General features: G+C 51.4%; 1 protein-coding gene across 1 annotated transcript; it reads left to right on the top strand.

Annotated features, from left to right (window-relative positions):
• The first annotated feature begins 14259 nt into the window (after positions 1-14259).
• Positions 14260-18596, top strand: GNB2 (G protein subunit beta 2). Its single transcript, XM_056863168.1, has 9 exons — positions 14260-14353; positions 15454-15492; positions 15599-15705; positions 16180-16243; positions 16547-16709; positions 16817-16883; positions 17234-17435; positions 17709-17925; positions 18451-18596. Exons 1-9 carry the CDS (start codon positions 14297-14299, stop codon positions 18555-18557), a joined length of 1023 nt encoding a protein of 340 aa, XP_056719146.1. The 5' UTR covers positions 14260-14296; the 3' UTR covers positions 18558-18596.
• Positions 18597-19918: the final 1322 nt, after the last annotated feature.

Genomic DNA, 19918 nt, shown 5'->3' with positions numbered 1-19918 from the left:
CAAGTCCCGCTATGGTCACTTTTAAGAACGTATCAGAAGAGGCCTGCTGGATGCGACCAGGGAGGGCCCATCTAGTCCAGCATCCCGTCTCACACAGCGGCCAACGAACAGGACAGAGAAGCTGAGGTTTTCCCTTGATGCGGCCTCCTGGCACTGGGATTCACAGGTTGACTGCTCCTGAATGTGGAGGTTCCCTTGTCACCACAGCTGGTAGCCACCGATGAATCTCCTCCACGGACCTGTCTAACCCCCTTTTAGAGCCTGTCTCTGCCCGTGGCCACCGCTCCGTCCTCCGTCCACATTTTAATCATTCGCTGTGTGAAGAAGTGTTTCCTGCCCCTCCGCTTCCCGGGGTGCCTGCCCACCCCCCTAGCGCTGGCATTACAGGAGGAGGAGAGAAGCCTCCCTCCCTCCCAGGCATAGTTTTGCAAACCTCTCTGGGGCTTCCCTCCTGGGCTCCTCCTTCCTCTGAGGAGCTGAGGGCGCCCAGGGCTCTGCCTTCCTCTGCTTGACCAGCACAGCCACCCTGCCAGGTAGGCAGGGTGGAAAGAGGCGACTGGGGAGCTTCATCATGGCTGGAGCTGGCTCTCCCCAGTACCAGCTGGGGGCTCCAGCCTCTACCCCCAGGGGGTGCGCAGGCCGAGAGCGGCCTCCCCCCCTCCCAGGTCAGGGCCTTTTCTCCTCCGCCGGGACGGCCCCTTTCCAGGCGGACAAGAAGTCCCCCGAGCTGCACCTGTGGAACGCCCGCCTGCAACGCAGTCCCAGAGCCAGCCAGGCTCCGCGGTCGGGGGGGGGGGAGGCGCGCGCTCGTGCAAGACGCGCGGGCAAAAGGGGCAACGTGCACGTGCGAACAGCCTCCGGGCTGCGCGGGGCAGGGTCCGCCGGGCAGTGACTCCCAGCCCCCCTCCCCAGATGGGAGCCGCAGGGCGAGGGGGACCCCCATAAACGGGGGGGTTGGTCCCCCCCCGCCTCGACCTCTTTCCTTCCCCCCCTCTTCGCTTGAGAAAGCAAATCCCCACCCCTCCCACGAGGGGACGCCCCCAACTCAAGAAGGGGAGCTCGGCCTCCCCCCATTTTACACGTGGACTCTCCCTTCCCCCTCTGCTGGGTGGTTCATTCCAGCCTCCCGCAATATTTTTGCGTTGGGGGGAGGGAGCGTGGGGATTTAGCCGCCCCCCCGCCCGCCCGCGGGGGTTTCCTCTCTCCGAAGCCCCGGGCCGCCGCCCCCCCGGGCCCCCCCGGGCCCCCCCGGGCCTTGCAGGGATTGGGCCTGCCCCGTTCCCCAACGCTCCCCCCTCCGGGCGGAGCGACGTGGTGCCTCCCGCCCCGCCTTCCCCCCCCCCCGGGCGCAGTGGCCTCGTCCGTGTCCGGCTCTGGGCGCGGCCGGCCGGGTCCGAGGCGGGGCCGCTTCACCGAGGCCGGGCGGGGCGGGATCGCTCCGCGCTGGGAGAGTGAAGTCCCGGCCGCCCCCGCCGCTGCCGCGCGCTCGGAGCTGCCAGCAGGGAGCCGGATCCCTCCGCCCCTGGAGCAGCGGCGGAAACGAGTCCCCCCTCCCCTCCTCTCCTCCCCCACCCTCTCGAGGCGGCGGCGGCGCTGCTGCAGCAGGTAGGTGGGTAGGTGGGTAGGTGGGTAGGTGGGTGGGGGGCCCGGGAAGCCCCTGCCCCGCTCGGCTCCCCCCCCTCCTCCTCCTCTGCCCGAGCCAGGCCGCACAGGGCCGGGCCCCTCCCTGGCCCGCGCCCCCGGAGCCTCCTGCGGCCCCACGGCGACGCCCGGGCCGGTGCGGCGACCCCGAGAGCCCCGGAGGGGGGAGCCCCGCGCCCGAGGGCAGCCCCCTCCCCCGGCCCACTGCCCCAGCCCCCGCAGCCCCCCTAGCAACCGGGTGCCCCTCTCCACGCCCCTAGCAACCCCCCCCCCCGCCGCCGCGCATAAAATGTCCTCCGCGCTGCAGGCCGCCCCCCCTCCCCCCCTCCCCCCCTCCCGGCCGCCTGGGTTCCGGGCCTGGGAGGAGCCGCTGCCTCCCTCCCCCCCCCGCGGGGCCTGCCCTCCCTCGGGCGGCCCCGTTCCGCAGGCGGGGGCTGCGCCGCCCTGCGACCCCCCTCCCCCCCGGGCGCAGGCTGGCCTCCCGGCTCGCGGTCTGGGGCGGGGGGGGGGGGGCTGCGGGGATCCGTCGGGGGTCCCGATGCCCCCCGCTTGGAGGGTGGGCGCCGCGCGCGGCAATGCCTTGCTTCCTCGGACCGGGGCCCTGGACGGTGGTCCGCGTCCGGTGCAATTGGGGGGGGGGTTGTCTCCCCTTGCAATATCAGCCTGGAAGCGCCCCCCCCCCGCCCCTGCGGCGCCCGGCCATGTCGACCCGCAGGCGACGGAGGGTCCCTTGGAGCGGAGCGCTGCGGGCAGGCGGAGCCGCTGCGCCCTGCGGGGCTGGCCCTGGCCGCAGACCCTGCTGGGCACTCTGGGGAGGGGGCTCGGGCAGCCCCCCCCCGCCCCCCCGCCCCCAGTAACCTCCATGGGAGGCCTGGAAGAATCCCAGGGCTGGATTGGGGGCACCCCGGGTAGCTGTGGGTTTCCTGCCTTGTGCAGGGGGTTGGACTAGATGGCCCCGGGGGCCCCTTCCGACTCTGTGGTTCTATGAGGGCATCTTGGCCATCTTCTTCGGGGCAGAGTAGGGGTCACTGGGGAGGTAGTTGTGGATTTCATTGTGCAGGGGGTTGGACTAGATGACCCTGGTGGTCCCTCCCGACTCTGTGGAGTTTCTAGGGTGTCTAGAATCTCCTCCCGCCCCTAGAATTTGGGGAGAGCCCTGGCCGCCGCCCCCCCCCCCGGTCCCAGCCCCTTTCACCCATCTGTTCCCCAGAGACCCCTCCCTCCTCCTGGGCAGGCTGTGCTCCATTCACAGTCCATTAACCCTCTCCCATATCCTGGCCACTGGGCGCTCCTGGGAAGCCTGTGGGCAAGGCGTGGATGCTAACGCTTTCCCCCTGTAGCTGTAGGTTAGAGCTGCACTGCTGCTGGCTGTGGAGGTTCTATTTAGCCAGTCCTATGAGGAAAGGTTGAAGGAGCGGGGTATGTTTAGCCTGAAGAGGAGAAGACTGAGAGGGGACATGAGAACCATCTTCAAGCACTTGAAGGGCTGTCATATGGAGGAGGGGGACGAGTTGTTTTCTGTTGCCCCAGAAGGTCAAACCAGAACCAACGGGTTGAAATTAAATCAAAAGTGTTTCCGTCTAGACATTAGGAAGCATTTTCTGACAGTCAGAGCGGTTCCTCCATGGAACAGGCTTCCTCGGGAGGTGGTGAGCTCTCCTTCCATGGAGGTTTCTGCCTCATCCTGAAGGGGGAGGCATCTCTTCATGGTTTCCCGTCCAGATGAAAGAGAAGCTGGCTTTGTTCCTCCTGTCAACAGTGGGGGGTGGGAAGTTGAGGACTCCCCGGCTGGTTGTCATCCTGTGGAGAAACAGCCTTGTCTGACATCTGACTCTGTAAGGGGTTTGGTGTGGAAAGGGGGACCCCATTGGTGCACAGTCTGAACTGGGCTGGGAGGGGGATGTGGGCTAGGGGTCTGTCCTTTGTGTCTTGAAGAAGAAGTTTGCCGTTTACCATGCTGCCCCCCTTTTTCTGTGGGGCAACATTCTGGTGGTTCCGTGTCTCCCCCCACTGCCAGGCGCGTCAGCTTCCTCCGAGGTTGGGGTGAGGCCAAGCAAGGCGGATGGGGCAAATCGATTGAGTTGGTTGTTGGCCATGAGGTTTCCGTTGCAGATCGGAAGAGCTATATATAACTCGGTTCGATATTGGCGTGTGCAGAGATCCTTGGGGGGAACTGAAGGGTGATACCTATTTGTGGTGCAGTGGGATTGCAATTATTGGTTTTGCCAAGAGAATCTGAGGATACACCTTTGTCATGGAGAGGAGTGAGTCCCTAGTCCTCATGATTGAGAGAGAGAGAGAGAGACCTGGGATTCGGTGGGCTACTTCGCCTGGGATTTTGGAGCTGCTTACATGCCCAGAGGTAGCACCTGACAATCCCTGGCTGTGTCCCTCTGGCTGCGGTTTCCCCATGTAGAACATCTGTCAACGAAAGGCTTGCTGAAGGGCAGAGGTTCATAGAATCATAGAGTTGGAAGGGACCACCAGGGTCATCTAGTCCAACCCCCTGCACAATGCAGGAAATCCCAAACTACCTCCCCCGCTACATCCCCAGTGACCCCTACTCCATGCCCAGAAGATGGCCAAGGTGCCCTCCCTCTCATCATCTGCCTAGGGTCACAGGATCAGCCTTGCTGACAGATGGCCATCTAGGCTCTGCTTAAAAACCTCCAGGGAAGGAGAGCTTACCACCTCCCAAGGAAGCCTGTTCCACTGAGGAACCGCTCTGACTGTCAGAAAATGCTTCCTAATGGAAATTCTTCTGATTTAATTTCAACCCGTTAGTTCTGGTCCGACCTTCTGGGCAACAGAAAACAACTCGGCACCCTCCTCTCTATGATACCTCCATGATACTGACAACTGGGGTGAACGGGAACGGCCCTGGAACTTATTGGGCGAGAGCCCTTGAGGGCCGGCGGAATTGCTGCCGCCTGAGCCGAGCCGAGCGGGCCCCGTGGTGCTGGGCTCCGCTTGCGCCAGGGCTGCTTGGGCCTCCCAGCCTGCTCCGGGCTCCCCCAGGGTGGCTCTCTTTCCCCGGGCTTCCAGCGCAGGCCTGTGGGATGAGGCAGGGAGGGAGGGGTGTGTGTGTGTGGTGAGTTGTGTCACTGCCGGCAGCTGCTACACAGCCCAGGCCTGAGAACCGTTTGGCGGGCGGGCAGGGGGGCCGCTCTGCCTCTCGCTGCCCTGCTGGCTTCCGTCTTGTCCAGGCTCGGCCCCTTCGTGTTCTGCCGCAGGGGGGGTGTCTGATAAAGCAGGGCTTAGAAAGAGGAAGCAGGCCGGGACGCAGCAGGGCTGCCCAGCAGGGAAGGGGCTGCGGAGGCTGCCGGCTCGCCTGGAGCCTTGGTCCTCTGAGCAAACCCAGGAGTCCTGGCTCCTCCAACAACCCCTGCCCCGCCACTCCTGCCCCAGTACCCCTGGGGTCAAAGGCAGTCACCTCTGTCCTGCTTCCCCCCCCCCCCCCGCCACCATAATTGCCTTGTTTATGCGCAAGGAGATTTGCCTTTGCTTACTGCACTTTCTCTAATGAAGCAAATGGGATTAGAGATTATGGCTTGGGGGGGGGGGGGCTTGGGCGGCTCTCTGTGCCCTGAGCTGCTTTTGCTGAGTTGCAGCTGGAAAATAAGCTCCTCTTAAAACATCCGAGCCAGCTCCCCCCCATGCTCCCCTCGGCTGGCTCCTTCCTTGGTGAGGGACTCGCTTCTGGTGTGCAGGTGACTTCTCCTCCCCTTGGTCCCAAATCCATTTTGGGTTTGGATTTTTCCCATCCTGTTGTCAAGGCAACCACCGCTGGTGTGTAGAGATGGCAGCGGTGGTGAGAGAGAGAGAGGCCTGGTTGCCTTGGCAACACTTAAAAAAAAACCCGGACTCCTTTCTGACTTTTCTTCCAGACAGAGGAGGCCAGGTGCCCGCGGTGGCTTCTCCTTCGATCCTCACCTCTGCCATAAACTCACCCGGTTGCAGTATCCTGGCCTACTTGACAGGGCTGTTGTGAGGGTTGCTGCAAGATTATGGGGGCAAAAGCTTTGAATGTTTTAAAGTGATTTAAAAAATTATGAAATAGTATTTCCTCCCCCCCCCCCGAGTTCACACACACGTTCATGTCCAGATGGGTAGGAGCTTGTAGGTTTCATAGGCTAAGGGTGTCCTAACACCTGCTGGTTTGTCTATTTTCCACTCTTAATGTGTGTGTGGGGGAAGGGGGTGTTCTTGCAATCAAGTTGGTTAAACAGGCTTCCTCGGGAGGTGGTAAGCTCTCCTTCCATGGAGGCTCTTAAGCAGAGGCTAGATGGCCATCTGTCAGCAGTGATGGTTCTATGACCTTGAGCAGATGGTGAGAGGGAGGGCATCTTGGCCATCTTCTGGGAATGGAGTAGGGGTTGCTGTGTGTGCAGGGGGGAGGTAGTTGTGAAATTCCTGCATTGTGCCGGGGGTTGGACTAGATGACCCTGGTGTACCCTTCTATGATTCTATTTCTTTTTTGAAAATTTTATTGGTTTTTATAATATAAATTTTCCATATTAACAAACAACAATATACATAATATTAAAAACTAAATCATAGATAATGTTGTTATAATTGTTTAAGTGCTAAATAAAAATAAAAAATAAAGGAAAATTTATTGACTTCCCCATCACCTCCGTCCGCCTCTTAATAAAGTATTCTATCCCATCGTGATATGGTCTGATCTTAATTATTCTTATATCTCAATTAGATTTCAATCACATTATACTATCAATATAATTGATTACGTTTCTTTATGTTAACAATGTCATCTAGATCAGATTAAAAGGTACTTTTCCATTTTCCCCAGTCCTAGTTCATATTCACAATATTTCATCCAAGCCTCCCATTCCTCCATAAATTGAGCATTGTCTTTTTGATTTGAAATAGCTGTAAGTTTTGCCATTTCCACCAGTTCAAACATTTTCATAGTCCAGTCTTTTTTCCCAGGAGTGTCTGCCCCTTTCCATTTTGCTGCATAAAGCAGTCTTGCAGCTGTAGTCGCGTAAATCAAAAAAATCCTGTGTTTTAACAAATCATCAGGTATCATACTTAATAGCATCATTTCTGGTGTTTTGGGTATATTTTTTTGTACTATTAGTCTTAATTCATTATAAATCATATCCCAAAAGTCCTTAGCTTTGTCACAAGTCCACCACATATGATAAAAAGAACCAACTTCTTCATTACATTTCCAACATTTAGGGGATGTCATTTTGTAGATCTTTGCAATCTTCTTAGGCGTTAAATGCCATCTATACATCATTTTATAGATATTTTCTCGAATTGACTGTGCATTTATTCCTTTCAGGTCTTTCGCCCATAGTCTTTCCCATTTGTTTAGGGCAATATCATGTCCCACAGTTTGAGCCCAATTAATCATTGTTGGTTTGATTATTTCCTGCTCACAATAAATTGTTAAAAGAAGATTATACATTTTAGAAATCAGTTGAGTATTATTATCTAATAGCATCCTGTGAAAAGGCGATTTTTCTTTAGAGAATCCGTTCTTCATATCTTGTGTAAATACTGATTTAATTTGATGATATTGAAGCCATTGTAAATTGTCTTTAAGTAACTGAAAGTCTTTTAGTGAGCTTTTCTTTCCTTCCCATTTAATTAACTCTTGGTAGGTGATAAATTTGTCCAATCTAAGTGGGCGTAGTGTCAACATTTCTTGAGGTGATATCCACATCGGTGTTACTGGTTCAAAAATATGTTTATATCTCATCCATATATGAAATAAGGAGGACCTGATTATATGATTACGAAATGATGCTTGTATCTTAATTTTACCATACCATAAATAGCCATGCCATCCACTTATATTGTTAAAACCTTCAAGATCTAACAAACGCGAATTGGATAAGTTCATCCAGTCCTTTAGCCATACTAAAGCGGCCGCTTCAGCATAAAGTTGAAAGTTAGGTAGTGCTAAACCTCCTCTAACTTCACAGTCCACCAGATGTTTATAAGCAATCCTCGGTTTTTTCCCTTGCCAGATGAAATTTAATACGTCTTTCCTCCAGGTATCAAAGTATTTAATATGTGATATTATAGGCAGATTTTGGAATAAGAAAAGCATCCTTGGTAAAATGTTCATTTGGACTGTTGATATACGTCCCAAAAGTGACAATTTTTTATTTGACCAAATGATCATATCAGTTTTTATTTTGTCCCATAGTTTAAGATAGTTATTGGTTATCAAGTCTTTATTCTTTGCAGAGATCCAGATTCCCAAATATTTGATCTTATTAGCCTTCTCCCAACCTGTGTATGATATAAATTCCTGTTGTTCTATTTCTGATAAATTCTTAAATATTGTCTTTGTTTTTTCTTGGTTAACTTTAAATCCTGATACATTTCCAAAATCGTCCAAAGTTTCCAACAATATCTTCATTGATTGTGTTGGGCTCTCCAAGATTAACAGAAGATCATCCGTGAATGCTCTCAATTTGAATTCATGTTTTTTAATTTTTAATCCGCGAATGTCCTCCATACTCCTTAGCTTACAACATAATGATTCCAACACCAACAAAAATAATAATGGAGACAGAGGACATCCTTGTCTGGTTCCTTTCTTGATTGCGCAATTGTCAGACATCGATTCATTCACCAGAATTTTTGCCTGTTGGGATGTATATATGGCCGATATACCTCTCAAGAAACGGTCTCCAAAATTTAATTTTTCCATATCTTTTTCATAAAGTCCCAGGAGACCATATCAAAGGCTTTCTCAGCATCCAAAAATACAAAGGCCGCCGTTTGTTGAATATTCTGGTCATAATATTCCAATGAATCTAATAAAACTCTTATATTATCTTTAATTTGCCTTCCTGGAACAAAACCTGCTTGGTCTTCATGTATAAGGTCCTTAATAAAATGCTTTATCCTATTCGATAAGACCGAAGCATAAATCTTATAATCCACATTTAACAGCGAGATAGGTCTATAATTTGAAGTTTTTTCTGGATCCCTTCCTTCCTTAGGTATCAACGATATAAATGCATGTGACCAAGTCTCTGGGGATGCTCCCTTATCCAAAATTGTGTTACAAAGTAATACAAAAAAGTTCACTAAATTGTCACTAAATGTTTTATAAAATAATGCAGTAATTCCATCTGGTCCTGGTGTCTTGTCCGTTTTTTGTTTCATTATTGCTTCTTGTATTTCGTCCTTTGTAATTGGTGCATCTATCCATTCTTGTTGGGGCTTTGAAAGAACATTCATCTGTATTGAATTTAAAAACTTGTCTATTTTCTTTTTTGAGATATTTTCTTTCTGATATAACTTAGTATAGAATGAAACAAATTCTTTTTGTATATCCGTAGTTGTATAAACTGGTCCTTTAGTGGATTGAATTTTTGTTATAATCTTCTTTTGAAATGAATCTTTCAGTTGGGTCGCCAAAAATTTCCCAGGTTTATTAGCATGTTCAAAGTATTTTTGTTTAGCAGATTTTAAATTTTTGTTCATTTCCTCCATTAATATCAAATTTAGTTGGTGTTTAGATACAGAAATCTTCATTTGAATGTCATTTTTCTCTTCTTCATGTAAAGCCATAGCCAGTTTTTGCTCCAAATTTTGTAAATCCCAGAGTATATTATTAGTAAATTGTAGTTGAGTTTTCTTCCAGGCCGTGTGTTTCTGTATCATAAATCCTCTTAGAACAGCTTTAAATGCATCCCAAACTGTATTCAGCGAAGTTTCCCCATTAAGGTTAATTTCAAAAAAGTCTTTAATTAAGTCCTGTAGTTCTTTTTGAATCTTGTTATCCTTTAAAAGTTTATCATTTAATCGCCATCTAAATGCTTGTTTATTGTTCCATTCAAATGTAACTGGATTATGATAAGAAAAAGTTCTTGGTACAATTTGGATTTTACGTAGTTGCGTGAAAATAGATTTACTAGCCCATATCATGTCTATTCTGGAGTGTGAGTCGTGTCTCGCTGAATAAAAAGTATATTCTTTAGCCGTTGTATTCATTGTTCTCCAGATGTCTTGTATTTCCAATTCTGAAGCCATGGTGAAGAAGGTTTTAGGTAAGCATCCTTCGTTTTCGTCTTTTGCTTTTGATTTTTTATCCAAGATTGGGAGAGTAACACCATTGAAGTCGCCCATCAAAAGAATCTGATCATTTGCATACTGAGAAATCAATTCATGGAGTTGTCCATAAAATTTAGCTTTTCCTTCGTTAGGTGCATATATTCTTACTACAATCGTCTTTTGCCCCAATATTTTGGTCTTGATAATCACAATTCTCCCTTCATTGTCTTTGTACAGTAGTTCAGGACTAAGGCTAGAATGAGCATATATCACAACTCCCTTTGTTTTTGTTTTAGCCGATGCAACAAATGCTTGTCCAAGCATTTGCCTATCCAGGTATTTTTTGTGTTTTGTTGCTATATGGGTCTCTTGCAAACAAATTAGGGAGTATTTGTAGTTCTGTAAATATTTAAAAATTCTAGCCCGTTTGGTTTTTTCATTCAAACCATTCACATTCCAAGAAATTACTTTTGCCATGATGTAGTAATTATTGAAGCAAAATATTCAGTCTATAACACAGTGCCTCCTTCTGCTCCCTGTGGTTCTTCTTCTTCCTCTTCCTTTTGTTCCAGGGTTAGTCCTTTAAGTTCTGTCTTGTATTTCCTCAGAAATTTTCCCACATCTGATGGAGATAAGATTGTCATTTTCATTTCTTTGTAGGTAAAAGCCAAGCCTTGTGGCATAATCCAACGATATTTGATACCATTAGCTTTCAAAACAGACACAAATTCTTTGTAATTATTCCTCTGTGAGAGTAAATGTCTTGGTATGTCCTTTAATAATATTAGAGGAGTGTCTCCTGCTGAAACCGGACTGTCATAGTGGATCTTCATGATCTTATCCTTGATCCTAGTGTCATAGAAAACAATCATGAGATCTCTTGGTTTAGATCTTTTCATTCTAGCAGGTAATGGTATTCTGTAAACTCTGTTGATGGCTTGGGTCAGTTCTTGTTCTTCTATTTGAAATACATAGGCCAGATTTGGGACTACAGTTTCTTTGTTGTCTCCAATCATATCTGGAAAATTGCGCAGACGAAGGTTGGTTTCTCTAACTCTCATCTCCATCATTGCTATCTGATCTTTAACAGCTGTCTGATTAGTTTGTATTATTTCAATCTGCTTCTCTTGGCTTGCTAATTTTTTCTTTGTATCCTTGTGTTCTTCCATCACTTTCTTAACTGATGAATCCATTGCTTGCATATCCGTCTTCATAGTATTCATTTGGGTCTTTACAACTTTAAGGTCTTCTGTAACCACATCTAGCTTTTGGTTAATAGCTTGAGATGCTTGGCCAAGATTTGTCATCATAGCAGTCAGCTGTGTCATTTGTGTAGACATCTGTTCAAACTGTTTAGTTGTTGCCTCTGTTTGCTTGGCTAACATGTCTTGCAATTTCTTTTCCATGGTTAAGGTTTGTGTCGCTTCTTTGAGTTTTGTATAGGCAGGGCTATGTAATGAGCCAGAACGGGGTCGGGATGCAGACATTTACATTGAAGTAAGGCTGGTAAAATACATGTCCTCAATCAGGACCCTCTGATTAGTTGTTGATAGAGAATGTTTCAATGATCAGCTTAATAATTTTTTCGCTTTGAAAAGACCCCTATTTCACTTTAAAATAGCTTTTTAAAGTTTTGAAATACCAGCAAGTTTTGCCGGCCGCTCTAGGTCGGATCAATCAGGAAGTATTCCGGAAGTTGATTTCACCGTGGACCTTCTACCGCCTCTTCTCGATGGTTGTTCCCTTCAGGAACTATTTCTATGTTGCTCGAGTGCGACGTGTATCCGGTCCTACGAGTTGCTTCCTGTTGTTGTAAGCCAGATGATAGAGAGGGTGGTATAGAGGGTCTTCCGGATTAAGGAGTTCCTTGCTGCAAACGTGGCTGGAGGACCCCTTTTTTTTCTTTTCTTCTTCCACCGGAAGAAAGAAGTTCACCCTCCCCTTCCCTCAAAAGTACTTCTCATTGGTGGAGATTTTAGTCCATCTTATAGGCGTCTTTCTAGCTCTTTGTTTTAGTTTAAGCTGATCAACTTGATAAGGCTCCTGCCTCTAATCCTGATGGATTTTATAGGTCAAACTTATCCAGTTCGATTAAGGGAGGGACAAGGATGCTGGGAATGTCTTCATCTACCCCCCGGTTATTCAATAACATCAGTAAAAGACGAAGGGTTCTTGCGTACTCACTTGAGCGTCTAGAGGTGAGGTTCTTATCTTAAAGTAGTCCTTATGGTGGTTATAAGGTGGTGGAGGGTAGAGCCTTATGCCGAAGTTGCGTTTTGGCGATTTCTTCCCTTGGTGCCCTCGCAGGACCGGCGTCCAAAACTCCGAGGGACTTAAAGAAGCTCCCTCAGAGTATTTGGGAGGTCAAACTGCTTTTGCAGGCTGCAGGGAGTTCCTGCTATCCGACCCACTTGCAAGGATCGGGTTGGGGTGCATATAGCATCCCAGAATTAACACAAACTTGGATTTCCCCCAGGACAGCCTGGGGAAACGTGGCACTCACCCCAGCGGCACCACCGGAAGTACCCTTCTATGATTCTAAAGGGGCTCCCCACACGTTCACGGGCGAAGCCTCGCTGCTTCGTTTCAGTAAGCTGAGGGCAGAGAAAGGACTGGTGGTCAAGAGGTGGGTGGGGGCAATATGCTGGGTGAGTGTAGATTTTTGGTGCTTGGCTCCCCCCTCCAGATTCCTCCAAGGTACCCTTCATTTTCCACCAAGGAAGTCAGAAACAATTATGATCTTTTATCATTTGTCTCCTTCCCCCAGTGTGGATATTTTGCTTAACTCTATAGAACACGTGGGGAAGCGGGGGGTATGTGGAAATGGCTACGCCAAGCACTGAAAGCCCTGCCCCCTCCCCTACTGAGATTAAGCCAGGCAATTCCACTTGGAGCTTCAAAAGTTAGGGACTAGAAGCTTGCTGTGTTTTAAAATGCAGGTGTGGAGATAGGCCTTCCCTTGTTGAAGGTGTATGCGTTGCCCCCCCCCCCCCGTGTCTTCCAGGGCAGATCACTTTGAGAATCTTCATTTCGGCCTCCAAGGACGTCAAACCTCTGGGTTTTGACTGGGAGAGTCAACAACTCTTGGCCTCATCCCCCCCTCCAATTCTATCAAATGGGATTGTGCATTGCACGCTTGTGAATTGACATGGCAACAGAAATTTGGAAGAAAGCAGTTGGGCGACAGTTATGGTGGGGGTCACGGGTCTCTCTGCCAGGTTCTCTAGAGCAAAGCTTCTTAAACTGTGGGTCATGACCCCATATGGGGTTGCGTAAATAAATGTGGGGGTCACGAAATTTTTAAAAAATATTTAAATACATTTCTTTATGATTTGTTATCAGTAAATGTTTGATTTATATGCCTATTTTATATACCTATATACCCGGGGTCGGGTAAAAATTTGTCAGGCAAAAAGCACTCGCAAGTGGAAAAAGTTTTAAGAAGCCCAGACCAAGAGAGTAAATGGCTTTTTATTTTAACCATCAAGTCAGAGCTGATTTATGGCAGCCCTGTAGGGTTTTCAAGGCAAGAGAAGTTCAGAGGTGGTTTGCCATCACCTGCCTCTGCGTAGTGACCCTGGACTTCCTTGGTGGTCTCCCATCCAAGTACTGACCAGGGCCGGCCTTGCTTAGCTCTCCAGATCTGATGAGATGGGTGGCAATTACAGGGGTGGGCGTGGGGTCTCCCAGGCTCTCTAGAGCAGGGGTGGGAAATGTCAGGCCTGGGAGCCGTTTAAGGCCCGCAAAATCATTTGGTCTGGCCCTTCGTGGGTCCCAGCAGATCTTTAGCTCAGAAGGATCTAAGACTGGCGATCCACCCCCTCCCGCAGACAGGAATAGCCTCAATTCAAGGCAGATGTGAGTTTGTTTTGCTGAGAAAAGGAACCTTTTTTCCCCCTTGGAGAAGAGTTGTTAGCTATGGAGCAGCTAGGACCGCCCAAGAAACTGTTAACCCTTTCCCACCCGGGCCGTAGAGAAACGTATTCCCTCTATACTACAAGAGGGCTGGGGGCGGAAGTGGCGACAATGGAGGGGTTAAAGGAGGCAGGGCCAGAATGTGCGGGGGCGGGGGGGGGGAGTTTTTAGCCAGTGTGTCTTCATTTCATTCCTGGAGGCGGAGGTAGCAGGAGCCGGCTGTAGAATCCAGCCCTTACCATGCAAAGCAGGAGCAACTCCGGCGTGCTGCTGGACGGCTACGACCGGCTGGTGCAACAGAGGATCCTGTGCCACCAGGTGGGCGAGTGCGCCCCCGGTTGGATGCCTGCCTGCTTGCCTTAACAGGGGGGGTCATCTGGGGCAGCTGCCTGCTTGGGGCTTGGTCAGCTAATTTTTAAGTTGATAATTTTGTATGGTCTGCGAATGATGATATAACTATCCAAATGGCCCTTGGCGGAAAAAAGGTTCCCCACCCCTGCCTTAGAGGGTGAATGGGCAGAGGGCGGGAATTCTGTTTTGAAGGGTTGTGAGCCCAGTGCCAGATCTTTGGCTATTGTCCTTTCTGGACAAAAAGACTGGGGTCATTCTTTCTCTCTTCTCCCCCCCCCCCCCAGCGGTATTGTTGCTAGTTGAGTGGGGCTGCAGGCCAAGCCCCTCCTCGTTGACGTCCGCCATGAGCGAGCTGGAGCAGTTGAGACAGGAGGTGGAGCAGCTCCGGAACCAGATCAGGGTGAGCAGAACAATGTGGGGGACGCGTGACGGGGGCGTCACAACAGAGAACTGCAGCTTTATTGCACTATATCGTTTTGGTTTTTTTGAGTGAGCGTGTTTTTAGGCCTCCTGGCTGCAGAAGATAAAGAGTTTCTACTTTAAACACTTTGGAGGGGGCAGCACTATTAGATATTCTTGTCCTGCCATACATTCCCTCCTCCCTGGTCTCTTTATGAGTCCAGGACACTGGCTTCTCCAAGACTGGGGGGTTGGGGTGTGCCAAATTAGGTGTTAAGGACTTATTTATTTAAAACATTTATTAGCCACCTTTCTTCCTTACAGAGCTCAACTTGGCTCACAATATAAATATATATAATAAAATACATTAAAAATATAAAAACCAAAATTTAAAATCACAGTTCAGGACTGCTGTTAGGAAGTAGATTTCTTTGAAATGTGGTGTTGGAGGAGAGTTTTACTGATACCGTGGACCGCCAACCCCCCCCCACACACACACACAAATCAGTGGATTCGAAATCAAATCAAGCCTGAACTGTCCCTAGAATCTCAAATGACTAAACTGAGGCTATTGTACTTTGGTCACGTTATGAGAAAACAAGAGTGACTGGAAAAGACAATGATGCTAGGAAAAGTGGAAGGCAGCAGGAAAAGAGGAAGACCCAACATGAAATAGATTGACTCAATCAAGGAAGCCACAGCCCTCGGTTTGTAAGACCTGAGCAAGGCTGGTAAGGATAGGACCTTTTGGAGGACATTGATTCATGGGGTCGCATGAGTTGGAAGCAACTTAACACACACACAGAGTAAACTTAACCAAATGTGGTCCTAAATTAAACCGTCTTCAGCTGCCTCCTGAAGATTGAAAGTGAGGGGGCCAGGCGCACCTCCCTGGGGAGGTTGTTCCATAATCGTGGGGCTTCCACCAAAAAGGCCCACTCTCATGGGCCCACCAAATGAGCCACTGATTGGTGGGACAGTCAGGAGGGCCTCTCCCTGTGATCTTAGTTCCCAGACAGGAACATAGGCAGCTTGAAGCCCTGGTTGCTACCTGGTTGGAGGGTGAGGGATGGTAATCCTCCTCCTCTCCTCCTTCTGCAGGATGCCAGGAAAGCATGTGGCGATTCCACGTTGACCCAGGTGAGTCAAAGGGCGAGGGAAGAGGCTTTGGGATGCATCTCTGCTGGCCACGGAGGCCTCTTTCCTGTGGTTGATGGTAACCCTTTTCCCATCCTCCTTCTCCAAGATCACAGCCGGCCTCGACCCAGTTGGCCGGATCCAGATGCGGACGAGGCGAACGTTACGGGGCCACCTGGCTAAAATCTACGCCATGCACTGGGGGACAGACTCCAGGTGCGGAGTGGGGGTAGGGGGGCTGTCCGTCGTGGGAGGTGGAAGAAGGACAGCTGAGTTCAGAGGGGTGGGCTGGAAAGCCAAACTGGAAAGTTTGGAGGTCACACGAACATCCGAAAGGGCCTTACACAGAGTCAGGCTAGGGATTCCTCTTCCTGGCGGTGGCTCTCTGGGGTGCCAGGCAAAGGACATCTTTTTCCCAACACCTTAAGTGGAGGTGATCCTGGAACCCTCTCTACACAACACAGGAGCAGCAGCCTCCTTCCCTACAGGGCTGTCCCGTGTCTCCATGGGCGGGTGGTGGCTCTCTGGCATCTCATGCTCAGAAAGTTGTTTTGTGACAACCCAGAGGTGGTGCCCCTGGGCTTGAACTGGGAACGTCCTGCATGCAAAGCAGGTGCCCCCCTCCCCGTGGAGCCACAGCCCCTTCCCCACGGAGCAGAATCTGACGTGTCATGTGGTGTCTCCCTGCAGGCTGCTCGTGAGCGCCTCCCAAGATGGGAAGTTGATTATTTGGGACAGCCACACCACAAATAAGGTAAGGCGAGAGATGAGCCGGGTTGGTTGACCTGGGGAAAGAGGGGCGTGGAGTTTATTTTCCATTTTCTTCATTTACCCCCTACCCTGCTCCCCAACGGGGGACCTAGTCTTCTCTCCTCCAGTTTATCCTCACAACAATCCTGTGAGGGAACTGAAGTGGAGAGCCGGTGACTGGCCCAAGGTCACCCTGTGAGCGTCCGTGGTACGGGGGGATTGAACCTGGGTCTCCCAGATTCTCGTCCGCCACTCTAACCCTCCACACCTCCCTGGCTCTTTGTAGACCCGTTTTGCCTCTCCTTAGGTGCACGCCATCCCGCTGAGGTCGTCTTGGGTGATGACTTGTGCCTACGCTCCATCCGGGAATTATGTGGCTTGTGGCGGCCTTGACAACATCTGCTCCATCTACAGCCTCAAAACCCGGGAGGGGAACGTCCGCGTCAGTCGGGAACTACCGGGACACACTGGTGAGGGACTGACTGTCCCCCCCCCCTTGCTGAAAAAAGCCCTTTCAGGGGGGAACATGGGAGGCCCATCAGTTCTCCACTGAGCAGCAATTCCTTTTCCTCTCAAGGGTACCTCTCCTGCTGCCGGTTCCTTAATGATAACCAGATCATCACAAGCTCTGGGGACACCACATGGTGAGTTGCAACTGTGCCGGGCGGGGAGGAAGTGGGGGGTGGAGAAGATGCAGTCTGATGCTGTGTAAGGGGCTGCCTTGAACACATGAAGCTGCCTTATACTGAATCAGACACTCCCCCCCCTTTGGTCCCTCAAAGTCAGTATTGTCTTCTCAAACCAGCAGCAGCTCTCCAGGGTCTCAGGCAGGGGTCTTTCACATCACCTGCTTGCCTAGTCCCTTTCACTGGAGATGCTGCTGGGGATTGAACCTGGGACCTCCTGCATGCCAAGCAGATGCTCTTACCACTGAGCCACAGTCCCTCCCTTGCGGCGTGGTTTTTTGATTACGACTTTCTTTCTCTCCCCGCAGTGCTCTGTGGGACATTGAGACGGGTCAACAGACCAATGCGTTCACGGGCCACAGCGGCGATGTCATGTCCTTGTCCCTGGCCCCCGACATGCGCACTTTTGTCTCGGGTGCCTGCGATGCCTCCATCAAGCTGTGGGACATCCGCGACAGCATGTGCCGGCAGACATTCACGGGGCACGAATCGGATATCAACGCTGTCTGTGTGAGTTATGCGCATGCCCTCTGGGGTGGCAACCCCAGCTGGCCACCGCGTGAACCAGGCACAGCGGCTCAGTGCTTTCCAGAGCTGGAGGGAAGGGAGAATCTCGTGAGCCGAGCTGGGCTGGGATACTGTTGGGGGCTTACCGTGGCCAGGGGGCATGGGGCTACTCGTGCTTCTGGGACAGGCTGGGAAGGCATGGTACTCTGGCCAGACACCTTGCTGCTGCCTCCCTTTCCGGGATCAGTGATGCTTTCTCCTCCTCCCCCTGCCCAGTTTTTCCCCAATGGAAACGCGTTCACCACGGGCTCGGACGATGCCACCTGCCGCCTCTTTGACCTGCGTGCTGACCAGGAACTCATGATGTACTCTCACGACAACATCATCTGCGGCATCACCTCGGTGGCATTCTCCAGGAGCGGGCGCCTCCTCCTGGCTGGTTACGATGACTTCAATTGCAACATCTGGGACTCGATGAAGGGCGACCGCGCAGGTGAGCCGCTCGGACCCTCTGGCTCGGCCCCCTTTGCAGCATCCCTCGACCCTGCTGCTTCTGCCCCAAATACTCTGCCGTGGGTCTCCCCCATTTCCCGTGCCCTTCTGCTGCTGATCAAGGCTTCAGGCAGATAGAACTTTTCCTGCACCTTTGCTCTGTCCACTCAGGAGTGTGCAGAAGCCCGGTCTGCACAGACACATGAATCTGCCTTCTGCTGAATCAGACCATCGGTCCATCAAGACCAGTCTTGTCTACTCAGATTGGCAGCAGGTCTCAGGCGGAGAGGTCTTCCACATTGCCTACTGCCCGATCTTTTAATGGGGGATGCGGGGGATTGAACCTGGGACCCTCTGCAGGCCCAGCAGAGGCTCTATTGCTGAGGCATGCCAGTATTGGTTGTGGCTACTCAGAGGGCTTTGTCCCATTGGTATGCTGAGCCAGGATGGCTCTGGGGGGCTGTTTTTTCACCTGGGACCATAGATGCTGGGCTGCCCCTTCACCTCGTGCCCCCTTTCCTCTTAGGGGTCCTGGCGGGCCATGACAACCGGGTCAGCTGCCTGGGCGTGACAGACGACGGCATGGCTGTAGCTACCGGCTCGTGGGACAGCTTCTTGAAAGTGTGGAACTGACCCTCCTTGGCCGGCCCGCCTTTTGGGGTGTGGTGGGATGCCCTCAAAAGGTTGCTTCGTGTTCCCATAAGGCAGCCTCTGTGCCCCCTGCTGGGGGGGAGGGGCTGTGGCCTCCACTCTTCTGTCACTCACCCCAACCTTCCCCCCTTCTGCTAAAAAAAAAATGCCCTGACCAAACCAGCTGCTCTTTGAAAGCAGAATTGGGGGGGGGGGGGAAGAGAGGCTGGCTGCCTTCAGTGATACCCTGGGGGGTCGGGGTGGGGGAGTGGGGAAGCACAGCCTGGCCTCAGTTTCTGTCAGCACTCAAAAGAGGGGAAGAGGAGTGCAGGGGGCTCAGCTGGGGTGGGGGGCATTGGAAGTCTTTCCCCTCTCGGCACACACCAGCCGCCTCTTCCCTTAACAAGATGCTTGGAAGCATGAACGTGAGGCTCTTCTCCCCCCCCCCCCCATCACTGGGCAGGGGGAGGGGACCTGGTTGTGGAAGGGGGAGAAAAGGCGGGTGTGAGCAGCCCCTTGGTGTGCCAGCCTCCGCGTCCCTCCCCCACGGTGGTGCTTCGGGACTTCGTGGCGGCAACTGAGGCAGTTGCAGACTCTTGCTGGCCAGGCTCCTGACCCTTCCCCGTCCGTCTGGGGGAGGGGTTGTCGCCAGCGGCCCAGCCCTGGCAAGTCTGTGTGTAACCTTGTAAACTACAGAAACCAAGATCCTGGTGTGTTGTGTTTTCCTTTGGGTGGGTGGGTGGGTGGGTGGGAGGGAGACACACTTGTCACTTGCCAAGGGGAAAGACCCCCCTGCAGCCTTCTAGACACCAACTGCAGGGCGAGGGGGGCCCAGCCCCATCTGTCCTGGTCAAGGCAGCGAGCCAGATGTTCGGCTACTGAGCCGTGGCTGCACCCTGCCAGCAGCCCCCCCCCCCCCGCCTGAACTTCCACCATTCATATTGAGATTGGCAAGGTGGCACAAAGCCCTCCTTGAAATGGGGGTGGGGAGGAGAAGATGGGGTGTAAACAAGGCGGCCAGTCTGGGGGGGAAGGAAGCAGCGGCAGGGCTGTTTCCCAAGGAAGACGAGCAAGACGATATGCATAAAATTCATAAAATACAGGACATAAAAAGTATAGAAAACCAAAATTTAAAATTGCAGTTTAAGACTGCATTAATCAAATGCAAGTCCTAAGTGCCCCCGAATAATCGGACGTGTGGGGGCCAGGCACTCCTCCCTGGGGAGGCTGGCCCATAGCCGTGGGGCTGCCACTGAAAAGGTCCTGTCATGTTATCTATCAGGTGGGATTATTTGATGTGACTGGCAGGAGGGCCTCTGCCAGGAACATATGGAGGAAGACTGTTTTTCAGATTAACCCCCAGT

The sequence above is a fragment of the Euleptes europaea genome, chromosome 18 (assembly GCF_029931775.1).
Source record: "Euleptes europaea isolate rEulEur1 chromosome 18, rEulEur1.hap1, whole genome shotgun sequence".
Taxonomy (NCBI): domain Eukaryota; kingdom Metazoa; phylum Chordata; class Lepidosauria; order Squamata; family Sphaerodactylidae; genus Euleptes; species Euleptes europaea.
Note: the sequence above shows the minus strand (reverse complement) of the source record. Positions and strands in the feature narration are given on the sequence as shown.